Source organism: Calliphora vicina, chromosome 2, assembly GCF_958450345.1.
Source record: "Calliphora vicina chromosome 2, idCalVici1.1, whole genome shotgun sequence".
Lineage (NCBI taxonomy): Eukaryota > Metazoa > Arthropoda > Insecta > Diptera > Calliphoridae > Calliphora > Calliphora vicina.
In genome coordinates, this window is record NC_088781.1 from 91,952,438 (window position 1) to 91,966,112 (window position 13,675).

The 13,675-nt window shown below is 29.4% G+C and overlaps 1 protein-coding gene across 1 annotated transcript in view; it reads right to left on the minus strand.

Annotated features, from left to right (window-relative positions):
* The window catches only part of LOC135950271 (uncharacterized), a 95,641-nt gene that overhangs the window by 56,340 nt on the left and 25,626 nt on the right, over window positions 1–13,675 (minus strand). Inside the window, exon 2 of the mRNA XM_065499813.1 lies at window positions 3,868–4,338. Coding sequence (XP_065355885.1) covers window positions 3,868–4,338 — 471 coding nt within the window. The remainder of the gene's footprint in view (window positions 1–3,867; window positions 4,339–13,675) is intronic.

The window sequence follows — 13,675 nt, forward strand, 5'->3', positions numbered from 1 at the left end:
AAAAATTGTAACCGATTTGCGATCCAACTTGTTTGACCATTTTTTCCTATTTTTTTTTCAGAAAAGCTTTTTGAATGTTCTTTATTTCTTATGCGAATTATTAAATAACACAAACTAGATACAACTCCAAGCAACATCGCAGTAATGACATGTTTAGCAACACTAGCTAGAAACATTTTAAATAGCATGTTTACTTTTAACTAACTTCGTTTTCACAGATTTTATCACATAACAATCTTTTGTATTTAGCAAAATTTTCAATATATTTTCTTATTATGTATGCATGTATGTATATTAGGGTATTCGAATTATTCGATTTTTCTCTTGTTCGAATAAAACGAATAATTCCAATAAGAGATTTTAACTTGTTCGAATAATTCGATCACACGTTTAAAATTAATCGAATTATTCGAATAATTTAAATTTGTTTAAAAAAGTAAAGAATGAAGTTTTGATGTCGGTTTTTTAATATTTTATTGTTAAAGAAAAACAAAAAAAAACGTTAAAGTTAACAATTCAAGTATTGATAATGTTAAAGAGCATTTGAAAACAAAGTCCATCATTAAATTTTCAACAGATATATTCTGATCAGTTTAACTCCCGAACAATCTACAAAAAAATTGACTAGTTTCAGTTTTGGAGCTATGCTTTAAAAAATTTGAGCTAGTTGGACATGATCCTGAATTCAAATACAATATAAACGTTTTTATGTCGTTCATTAATTCGGGTTTTAAATTGAGTAGAGTAACTAATTCTTTAGTAAATTAATTATTCACTATTTCTAAATAATTTATAACAAATTGTATTATACATCAAGCTCTATCAATGCCGAATGTTTGCTTAATAAAGTGGTCTTGGGGAATTACACAATAAAGGGAATCTGTCCAAAGTTTGATATCATGTTAGTGAATGTGGCTAATTTGAAGTCAGGCAGTTCATGATTGACGCCCTTACAAATACGCAAAAAGTTTATTACCATGTTAGACAAAGATGTTCAACGATGTTCAAAATCATGTATAAGACGAACTCCATGATTTTCTTGCAACAAAATCTATAGTTTGCAATATTTGTGTTTATCATTCGATTTATTAAATATTTTGCAACACTTACGTACGCGGTTAATAACATCACTTATATACATATATTTTAAGATCACGGTCTTCATCTATTTCAATGTAATACCCTAATGTATATTAAGGTGGAGCGATAATGTATGAAATTTTTTTTTTGTTTTTTTTATGGAATATCGATATAAAGTTGCGTTTTAATGAGTAAGTTAAACGTACGAAATATTACTGACCTATTTTGATGTTTTGAGGTGCCCCAACACAATTGAAAATCCAAAAATTGCCTACTTTTCATATAGACATTAAACAACCTTATACTTTATAAACTTTAGTTTTTATTAAATATAAATATTTTTATGTATTGTTAGGCCAATATAATTATATCCAATAATGAAAAAAAAAAACAAATTTTTACCTGAAAAACTAAATTCACATTTCATACGTTTTACAGCCTACATATTAGGGTATTCGAATTATTCGATTTTTCTCTTGTTCGAATAAAACGAATAATTCGAATAAGAGACTTTAACTTGTTCGAATAATTCGACCACACGTTTAAAATTAATCGAATTATTCGAATAATTTAAATTTTTTTAAAAAAGTAAAGAATGAAGTTTTGATGTCGGTTTTTTAATATTTATTAAATTTTCGACATAAATATTCTGATCAGATTAACTCCCGAACAATCTACAAAACAATTGACTAGCAAACCCTTTAGTTTCCGTTTTGGATCTATGCTTTAAAAAATTTGAGCTAGTTGGACATGATCCTGAATTTAAATACAATATAAACGTATTAAGAACTTTTTTATGTCGTTTATTAATTCCGGTTTTAAATTGAGTAACTAATTCTTTAGTAAATTAATTATTCACAATTTCTAAATTATTTATAACAAATTGTATTATACATCAAGCTCTATCAACGTTGCCGAATCTTTGCTTAATAAAGTGGTCTTGGGGAATTACACAATAAAGAGAATCTGTCCAAAGTTTGATATCATTGTCAGTGAACGTGGCTAATTTGCAATATTTGTGTTTATCATTCGATTTATTAAATATTTTGCAACACTTACGTACGCGCTTAATAACATCACTTATATACATATATTTTATGATCATGGCCTTCATCTATTTCAATGTAATCATTATAAATGTCATCCTCAATATCACTTTTGATGATCATTTCAAAATCACATTCTCCATCACATTCAACTCCATTTTAAGCTAAGTTAAAATTTTGATTATTAATTTCGATTCTTCTATTATTTCGCCAGATAAATAACAAATATTTTATTCCGTACCTAAGTTAAAAATGTTGAAAAATTTGTTTTTAGAATTGTAACTTCTTGCAGTAACATTTATATATTTATAGAAGGAGATATCGGAACACTCATCTACAGTGATCGAAAGTCCTTTTGTCTTTAGTTATTTGTCGAATTTCAGAAACAATAAAATTTTTGTGAGTCATTATTACTTATTTAAATTCGAAATTATGAAAAATTTTAAGCAATTTAATAAATTTAAATATATATGAACATTTATTCGTTTTATTCGATTATTCTACATAAAATTATTCGAATTATTCGTTATTCGAAAATGGCCATTTTTAAATTGTTCGAATAATTATTCGTAAGAAATTATTCGATTAATCGAACGATCATTAGTCGAATGAATACCCTACTACATATGCATGCCGAATTGGGTATTTTTATACCCAATCCACAAAATCGTACTTGTAGGTTAGGAAAGTGGGCCTAATCACTTGGTTATTTTTTTTACTGATAGAGGACATCCAAGGCTACTAGACATAAGGAGGGCATTGGGGACTTCCACTCCCCCCGTTTTCTAGAGACATTTATTTCTGTATTATTATAATGATGTGGGGGCACCTCTATATATACGATCCACCAAATGAAATTTTTTGTGTATATTTAGGAGTTAAAAAGGCAACTTTTAACAGGTATTCCTAAGCGATTACGAAAAAAATCAAAATCGCTCCACCCTAATGTATATGTTTTACAAATATTATTATATATTTGTAAAGTTCGTTGGAAATATTATTTGGTCACAGTGTCCACATCCCTTAAAGAACTCATATACATATGTATGATAATTTTGTACTATTTCACATTTTTTACCATAAATATAATTTTTCACAAATACAATTAAGAAAAACCGTTAATACAGTTTGATAGCCCTATTCATTACCTTCATCCCCCACTAGGTTTTATTCCTTGAGGAAGTAGGATTTGGTCACAGTGGCCACATCCCTCACAGAACTCATATATGAGAATTTTGAACTATTTCCCTTTTTTCGATTTTTTATATAGAAACTCAAAATATCTAAATTCGATAATAACTTGATTTCTAAAATTTTTAAAAGTGTTCTTGATATATTTAGGATGTTGTACGCTGAAAGTGGGCAATATACATACATACATATATAGTAATTATTATAAAAAATAATAATGCATCCACAACAAAGGTGAAGGGTATATAAAATTCGGCATAGCCGAATATAGCACTCTTACTTGTTCTTGTATGTAGACTTTATTGGGCTACTGTACCCCAGACAAAAATCGCTTTCAAAAGATATGCAATCTGTTGTGAATCCCGCACATTTAAGTTATACAACCAATAGTTTCTTCATTAAGAATTGGAATATTAAACAATGTCTTAAGTTGGTTGCTAACCAATATATGTACGTGAATTGTCGTAGGTTTTACCTAAATTTGTCCATGTCGTCTTTTTATCTAAATTTTCGGTTAAATGTGATTATTGTAAGTAATTTGTTTGTTTACCTTTATTTTGAATAGTTGCATCTTTATCATAAGTTGACCAGTTGGAGCGGGCATTTTTTCGTAATGTTGTATAATGTGAGCTTTGTAAGTTTTGCGACATAAACTTACAATCTTGAGCCCATTGACCACCTGGCATATTTAAGTGGGTGAACTTATGCGTGCCACCGAATGGACTAGGAACATTACTTTGCATTGCCGAGTTAAGGCTAATGGCTCCAAAACAATCGTATGATTGTACATGAGGATCTTGTTTATCCAAAACTGCATTATTAAACGAATTATCCGTTGTTATGTCAATTTTTGGTGAAGATATTCCCTGATAATTTTGAGATAACAAGACAGTCGAAGATATTTCACGACTACGATGTGGCGAAAATCGTGTAGTTTCTGCAACATCAATGTTGTTTGGTATTGGTAGAACATCGGTAGCTGCTAAATTTAAACATTTTGTGGTAGTGTACACATCTCGCCCTTTAAATATATTATAAAAGAATACAAACTAAATTTAATAATGTTTACAAATAAATATATGGAGGTAAATCTACATATCGTCATCTAAAATGCAAAATAACGTAACATCACTTTTCATAAATTTATAGAAGAAGCAAAAAACGGTATAAAATGAAAACTACTTGAGATATTGTTACGTTTTTACCTTTTAAAAGCGGAGGTTTATTTCCTTTAAATAAACCGGATACTTTTGATTGCAAATAAAAGCCGTTTAGTAGTTTATAATAAAATCAATTTCAAATTTTTTGATGATACATTGTTTTGCATTTTAGGTGACGATATATGTATATAAATAAAAAAATCAGTCTATGTCAAGCAATCTCCGCGTGAACATCGAATTATCTCGTGAAGGTTAACTAACATTTATCTATAGTTTACATACCGAGTGTTTTATAGAATTTCTTTTATAAGGATTATTTTCATTTCTTTTCTGTCTTATTGAATTATTTTGGATACGTTTAGCATTTCGGTTTCGGTTTCGTGAGCTTGCCAAGACCGGAAGGAACAAAAGCAATAAAAGCAAACGAACATGCTCTGAGGATTTCATATCTTTACCGCAGACTATTCAACATGAACAACACCTTTTCCGCTACTTAGTTGCATCAGCAAATTGTAATAAGGACGGTATGGAAGCCCTCCTCTCTCCTCATATAGTATTTTTCAAGTTATATAAAACTTCACAAAGGGAGTCGCGACTTTAAAGAAGTGTATTAACTAAAGGTTACACATCTTGTCAAGATATTGAAGCGATAGTGTACGCCATAGCTGTTGCGTCCAATATTATGACATATATCTTCTCGTGATATCCACACTTGTGTTCGCCACTTGTATAGTAGAGACTTTACCGGGGACACCACGAAAAAGATACACTTTTAAGGTCAAGGTGAGTGGTAGCAGTGCCGAGGACCTGGATGGTTAGTTAGTGTAGAAATAAACTAGCCGTTAACAGCTCCCCTCAGCGTCAGGGTAATACACTGTTGTAAGTAGTTGCCTAGTCCACGCACGCCGTCACTGCGTGGATAGAAAAGTTTAATAAACATATAGCAATTTATAACGTTTTTTTTGAAAAGAAAGTAAAAAAAGTGTTTTATTTACTTACCCGCTAAACTTAAAACTATTATTGCTATCCCCCTCTAACACCTAAATAAACATTGGTCCTTCGAACCGTCAAAGAAATCAGTGATAAATAAATAAAACAATAAATACAGTCCACTAATAATACACAAGAAATAAATTAGATCTATAAAAAACATATTAATAACAAATATACACACAATTTCGTACACACTGTATTTGAAAAATAATAATATTACAAAAATTACAAATTAATATTTACTCATTAAATATACCCAAAATAACAAATAATTTGTTATTTAACTATCTACTAACATAAATAACAACAATAACACAGTACTTGTCCATCAACTCAAAGCGGGAAGATCAGCACAAAGAGGAACCGACAAGGAAAAAAGTCACACACAGCCATATATATTAGAGTGACAGCCGATTTTTTTTTTAGATTTCAATGAGTGCCGGGCGGAATATTGTGACACTAGGCCTAAGTTAAGTGCTGAAAATTTGAGCCAAATCGGGCAACGATTTCTGGACGCGCATCGAGGTCAAAGTTCAGATATATGCATAATGTTACTGTTAATATGGAATAAATAGGTGAAACTCGTTAACTTTCTGCATTGTTTTCTAGGAATATGTAGACTTATTTATATTAATGAACATTACATTAAAAATTTTTTTTTGGAAATTAACCCTGTATCTCCTTTGGTTCAAAATGACCCAAAAACTGTATTATAGCCAAAATTAGAGAAAAATGCAAATTTTTCAGTTTTTGAAAAAATTTTGCTACTAAATAAATACTTTTGCAATTGAATGCAAAAGAATCGAAATATGTACGTAATTATCGTTGTAATGAGATATAAATGACAAAATTTGATTAAAAAATTTTAAAGTTATTACAAATTCGCCAGACCATTAACGTGTTTCAGGCCACTTGAACAAAAAATTTAGGAAAAAAATTCAGATATTTCGAGAAAAAATAATTTTTTTAACGGCTGTTTCAAAACTCCATTTTCAAATTTTTAAAAATTTTGTTAAACAATTTTCATCACATTGGGGTTTATTGAGATCAAAATAAGGAATAAAAATATGAAAAAATTATGTCAATACCTCTTACAGTTTTTCCGTACATGCGATTTAAATTTTGCGATTTTCAAGAAAAACTAATTATTTGTCCATATTTAGGCGAATGAGCCCAATTTCCTTACTGTTATAAATTTTAAGTAAAACCTATACATAATATTATAGTCCTTGTAATTTTAAATATGTTCTGAAAGTTTTACTAAAATCGGAAAACGATAACCTTTGAATCGTGAAGGTCAAAGGTCAAATTTTTCAATATTTGGAATTTCTAATGAAAAGATAGCGAAATGTTATATATTTTTGTGCCGATTTTAATGCAACTTAAGGAAAATATAACATAAAGTCCAGAATTTAAAATAACAGCACAAAAATGGAAATTAACCCTTAGCAGCACTTGGGGTCCAAATTACCCTCAACTTTCAAAATCACGAAAAACACAACCATTTTGACCCCAAGTCCTCTTAAAGGTTAAAATCCATTTTTTCACTGTTGTTGTAAATGCTAGACCCCAATATATATTTTCCTCAAGTTTCATGAAAATCGGCACAAAAATATATAACATTTCGCTATCTTTTCATTAGAAATTCCAAATATTGAAAAATTTGACCTTTGACCTTCACGATTCAAAGGTTATCGTTTTCCGATTTTAGTAAAACTTTCAGAACATATTTAAAATTACAAGGACTATAATATTATGTATAGGTTTTACTTAAAATTTATAACAGTAAGGAAATTGGGCTCATTCGCCTAAATATGGACAAATAATTAGATTTTCTTGAAAATCGCAAAATTTAAATCGCAGGTACGGAAAAACTGTAAGAGGTATTGACATAATTTTTTCATATTTTTATTCCTTATTTCGATCTCAATAAACCCCATGTGATGATCGAAAAAATCTGAAATTTGTTTAACAAAATTTTTAAAAATTTGAAAATGGAGTTTTGAAACAGCCGTTAAAAAAAATTATTTTTTTTGGCCATACCTGCGAATAGGTTAACGGTATCCTACGAAGACAAAAACTCATATACAAGTAAATATGGACATATTTTAAGTAAAAATGAGCTTTCATTTAAATTTTTCTCGAAATATCTGAATTTTTTTCCTAAATTTTTTGTTCAAGTGGCCTGAAACACGTTAATGGTCTGGCGAATTTGTAATAACTTTAAAATTTTTTAATCAAATTTTGTCATTTATATCTCATTACAACGATAATTACGTACATATTTCTATTCTTTTGCATTCAATTGCAAAAGTATTTATTTAGTAGCAAAATTTTTTAAAAAACTGAAAAATTTGCATTTTTCTCTAATTTTGGCGATAATACAGTTTTTGGGTCATTTTGAACCAAAGGAGATACAGGGTTAATTTCCAAAATTTTTTTTTTTAATGTAATATTCATTAATATAATTAAATCTACATATTTCTAGAAAACAATGCAGAAAGTTAACGAGTTTCACCTATTTATTCCATATTAACAGTAAAATTTTGCATATATCTGAACTTTGACCTCGATGCGCGTCCAGAAATCGTTGCCCGATTTGGCTCAAATTTTCAGCACTTAACATTTAGGCCTAGTGTCACAATATTCCACCCGGCACTCTTCAAAATTTTAACAAAAAATTTTTTCCATACAACTGATTGTCACTCTAACAACATAACGTTAGTACTCTACACCCCAGCAGAGTCGGTAAGTTGAATTGTTTGCAACTTACATAAATTTCCTTATATATAATTTTTATTTAAAATTATTAATTTTTACACCATTTTTCAACACATTTAAGTAGAAAAACCTGTTATAGTAAACCCACCTCTTTCATAGAATTTTACTAGGTATTTTTCTAAAGTGTTGAAAAACCCAATATTGACGTTTTCTGTAACGCAATATAAAATATTGTGTAAAAATCACCCACCCAATAGGAAATTTAGTTGCTGGTACACATTACCCATATCAACTATTTCTCTAAAATTTCACCCTTGTACCCTAATTATTTGAGTTGAAAACATTTTATATTAAAATGCCCTCATTAAAATCAATGGCCGCTGGTTTCATGCGCTATATCCAATTGGATTTAGCTTCATTCGAAGACGAATATAAGAAAACTTTCGACGAATATCTCACCCTATCTGCAATCCAATACCAAAAACGCGAATTAGAAGAAGTATGTAATAAAATTAGCACCCGGTACGAATGGATTCGAGAATCTGAACTGATGGATGACCCTGAGAAAGCTGCTACCATCAACATAGATGAACTCACCCGAACTCAAAAATTCTCCTCCTACTCTTATAAATAGTAGCAGAGGTTGCAGTCGTTAGTGAGTTTATCAGAGACGCTTTTCGAATAAACATCAACTAAGTGCCTTAAAGTGTGTTGTGTTTTTCAAGTAAATTCGTGTACATTATAAATTGTATTTCTGAGAATTTATAAACGTGTATAAAAAACATTGAGTGGCTATTTACTTCTGTTGTTGTTGTACATTTTAAAGAAATAAAGAGTTGTTACAATTTTCAAACTACTAAACGGCTTTTATTTGCAATCAAAAGTATCCGGTTTATTTAAAGGAAATAAAAAAGCGTTTTGAAAAGGTTAAAACGTAACAATATATTTTTAGTAGTTCTTTAACGTGTGAATCGCCCATAAAATCAATTTCTTCTATATTTATTTTTACAAAGTTTTTAAATATTTCTAATACAATATATTTTGTTCTAGAAACGAGATATGTATATTATTTGCGATAATTCGCTTTGAAAATTTAATTTGTTCATAGTTTTTAAGTATATATACTAAAAAATTTTTGTAATTGTGGACAATCCAAAAAGGGGCAAAAAGGGTAAAAAATCTGGAAAAGTGGCAGATTTAGTTCATTTTAGGAAAGGTTCACAAAAAGTTTCACGTTAGTTGAAAAAGGGTCAAAATGCGACTTTAGTCAGCAATGTACATATATCAAAACAAAAAGCAAATGCAGCATTATTTTAACAACATCATAACACACACACACTAAAAAAAATTAACAGATGACATGGAAAATAATTTCAAGTCATTTAAATCAAGTATGAGGCATTTGTTGTATGAGATGATTTCAATTCATTTGCAATAAGAAAAAATAGACTATAAAAATACAACTGAAATTTATATTTATATTACAGTAGGTCAAAATAAAAATACTAAAGTCATAAATGGGTTTTTCAATGTTGTTTTGGAAAATTTTACAATATTTAGTAATATTACCTGTTTATTATTACTTAAAAAGGAATACTTGGAATATAAGCCATAAAATGCCAATAATTTTCATGGAATTAAAAATGTAAGGTTTTTAACATATTTTAAATATTACCCGACTTAGGTACAACCGCTGGTATATTATTAAGTCCCCTTTTACAGTGCAGAAATTGAAAGGCAATTTTATAGTTTTTTTATGTTATTCAAAAATGTTTAAAATTTTTCTTGGAAAATATTTATGTATGTACATAATTTTTTATTAATTTCAGCTAGACATTGAGAAAATATGGGCGAAATTTACTGCATTTTGAAGAATATAATATATTTTTTAAAACAAAAGTTCTATTTTAAAATAGTCGACTTTAACTAAAATTAACTTTAAAATTTCTTTCATAGTTAGGGCCATATATTTTTTAAAAAATCCTTATATTATTTGTTCTAAATATTTAAAAAAAAATAATGCTAAATAATAATATTTCTCAGATTTTCACTGTTCAGCAGTTGTGTACAATATCATTCTGCTTTGCAATTTTATTCTGCCTAACAATGCGACATTTGTTAACATCAATTCAACTCAAGCTACCACACATAATAACAGCAACATCAATAGTTATAGGCATAACATGGTACAACACGGCTTTCGTGGCGCGATGACATGGTACAACATGGTTTTCGCGGCGCGATGACATTGAACAACATGATGTGCGCGTCAACACAACAAAACACAGCATCAAATTTTGAAGTAAGACATTTTTCTACAAAATGTTGTCTTGTGCAGGCCTTTATCACCTATTAATGCTTGTTTAGAACAAAGCATAAAAGAAAATAAAAAGTGTTCTGGTACAACAACAACAAAAACTGCAGTAAAAACAACAGAGTCAACAATGATAAATACACAAGCTTATGATAATCCACTAACAACACCTAGTGAGAGTTTTAATGTATTTAACACAATACCATGATGGAAGATAATGGTACATCAAGAGGTGCTATACCTAAGGTTAGAAATAAGATAAGTAAGATATATAAGAATTAATAAGCGAAATTTAAGTCCCCAGAAAAGCAAAAACTTACTGATAACCCCTTGAAAAGTAACCGTTTTGCTCTCTTGAGTGAGAACGATTCTAATCATCAAAAAAATTTTGATAAATCCATCCGTAAACCGTTAAAACCACCACCAATATTCCTTCGTGAAACACCTAAATGACAGAAAGAAAAACTTTTATACATATCAACTCAAAAGTAGCAAAGGCTTGATAGTAGTCATAAAAGGTATAGAGTCCAGTGTAGATACAAACGAAATCAAGGAGGCCCTGGAAGAATTGGGCTATCAGACCAAAAAATGTAGTCAATATATTTAATAGAGACAAGGTTCCTCAGCCAATGTTTAGGGTTGAGTTAGAGCCTGTTGATAGGAAATTAAAGAAAAATTAAGCTCATCCTATATACTCTCTATGATATTTGTTGAATCGTAGAGTAAATATATAGGAACCTCTTAAGCGTAATCGTCCAGTTCAGTGTAGTAATTGTCAGGAATTTGGACATACACAAAATTATAGTACCCTACGCACAGTATATGTTGCATGCGGAGGTCTGCACTCTTCGTCACAATGTGATATAGTTAAGAATGGTCTCAGTAGGAAATTAAGAGATAACCAAAAGCTGTTGAGAGGTGAAATAGTTGAATCAACACCTACAAATTCGTTATCCACATCTACACCATTTTTCATTGAAATTGAGAACATTATACATGATATTGAGAAAATTCCAAATGAAATTGAGAATTTCCATTTCAAATTGAGAAAATTCCAATTGAAATTGAGAATTTCCATTTTAAATTGAGAAAATTCCAAATGAAATTGAGAAATTCCATTTCAAATTGAGAAAATTCCAAATTAAATTGAGAATTTCCATTTCAAATTGAGAAAATTCCAAGTGAAATTGAAAATTTCCATTTGAAATTGAAAATTTCCATTTGAAATTAAAATATTAGGATGATAGGATAACGTTAACTGGTGGCGCAACGACGCTGAAGTTTTGAGGTGCATTTACAAGGCGAAAATATGCAATTTTTTCAGTTTTTGTAAAAATTTTGCCATTAAATAATGACTTTCAAAATTTAATTTAAAAGAATCGAAATGTGTACGTAATTGTCGTTATAATAAGATATAAAAGACAAAAATTGGTGAAAAAATGTTAAAGTTATTAAAAAATCGCCAGGCCATTAACGTGTCTCAGGCCACTAGAACAAGAAATTTATGAACAAAATTAACATATTTTGAGAAATATTAAAATAAAAGCTTATTTTTACTTAAAATATATCCATATTTACTTGTATATGAGTTTTTGTCCTCGTAGGATACCGTTAACCTATTCGCAGGTATGACCAAAAAAATTAAATTTTTTTAACGGCAGTTTCAAAACTCCAATTTCAAATTTTTAAAAATTTTGTTAAACAAATTTCAGAATTTTTTGATCATCACATGGGGATTTGTTGACAATATAATAGGGAATAAAAATGTGAAAAATGTATGTCAATACCTCCTATAGTTTTTCCGTACCTGCGATATAAATTTTGCGATTTTCGAGAAAAACTAATTTTTTGGCCATATTTTGGGGAATGACCAGAATTTCCTTACTGTAATGATTTTTAAGTAAAAGCTATTCATAATAATGTAGTCCAGGTAATTTTAAATATAGTCTGAAAGTTTTACTAAAATCGGAAAACATTAACCCTTAAATCGTGAAGGTCAAAGGTCAATTTTTTCAATATTTGGAATTTCTCATGGAAAGATGGACTATATTATTCTGAATAGCTTTTAATAAAAATCATTACAGTAAGGAAATTCTGGTCATTCCCCAAAATATGGCCAAAAAATTAGTTTTTCTCGAAAATCGCAAAATTTATATCGCAGGTACGGAAAAACTATAGGAGGTATGACATACTTTTTTCACATTTTTATTCCCTATTATATTGTCAACAAATCCCCATGTGATGATCAAAAAATTCTGAAATTTGTTTAACAAAATTTTTAAAAATTTGAAACTGGAGTTTTGAAACTGCCGTTAAAAAAATTTAATTTTTTTGGTCATACCTGCGAATAGGTTAACGGTATCCTACGAGGACAAAAACTCATATACAAGTAAATATGGATATATTTTAAGTAAAAATAAGCTTTTATTTTAATATTTCTCAAAATATGTTAATTTTGTTCATAAATTTCTTGTTCTAGTGGCCTGAGACACGTTAATGGCCTGGCGATTTTTTAATAACTTTAACATTTTTTCACCAATTTTTGTCTTTTATATCTTATTATAACGACAATTACGTACACATTTCGATTCTTTTAAATTAAATTGTAAAAGTCATTACTTAATGGCAAAATGTTTACAAAAACTGAAAAAATTGCATATTTACCCCTTGTAAATGCACCTCAAAACTTCAGCGTCGTTGCTCCACCAGTTAACGTTATCCTATCATCCTAATATTTTACACAACGTGTTTCTACAATACATAGAACAATTCTAGAGGGGGGGACGGCCTGTACCTAGAAAGTTTTTTTCGTCCATACAATCTTGGAGCACTCTAGTACACAGTCTTATTGACCAACAGGCATATCTTGCAATTCCAAAGCGCTTTGGTGGAATGATGTTGTATGTTGTATAGCTTTACTTCAATCTCCAGTACATAGTTATATAGGACTTGGAATCGTTAATTAATTCTTGAAGATATAAAATCCTCTGCTCTCCTACATTTGAAGGATTTACGGTTGGTATATTCATCTTTGACTTCACAATATTTTTGATTTTGGACCAAATTATTTCAATAGGGTTAAGCATTGGTGAATAGGGACTCAATGGTAAAAGTGTTGCTGGAGAGTTGTCGAAAATTTCACATAAACGATTGTGGCAATGGGCATTGTT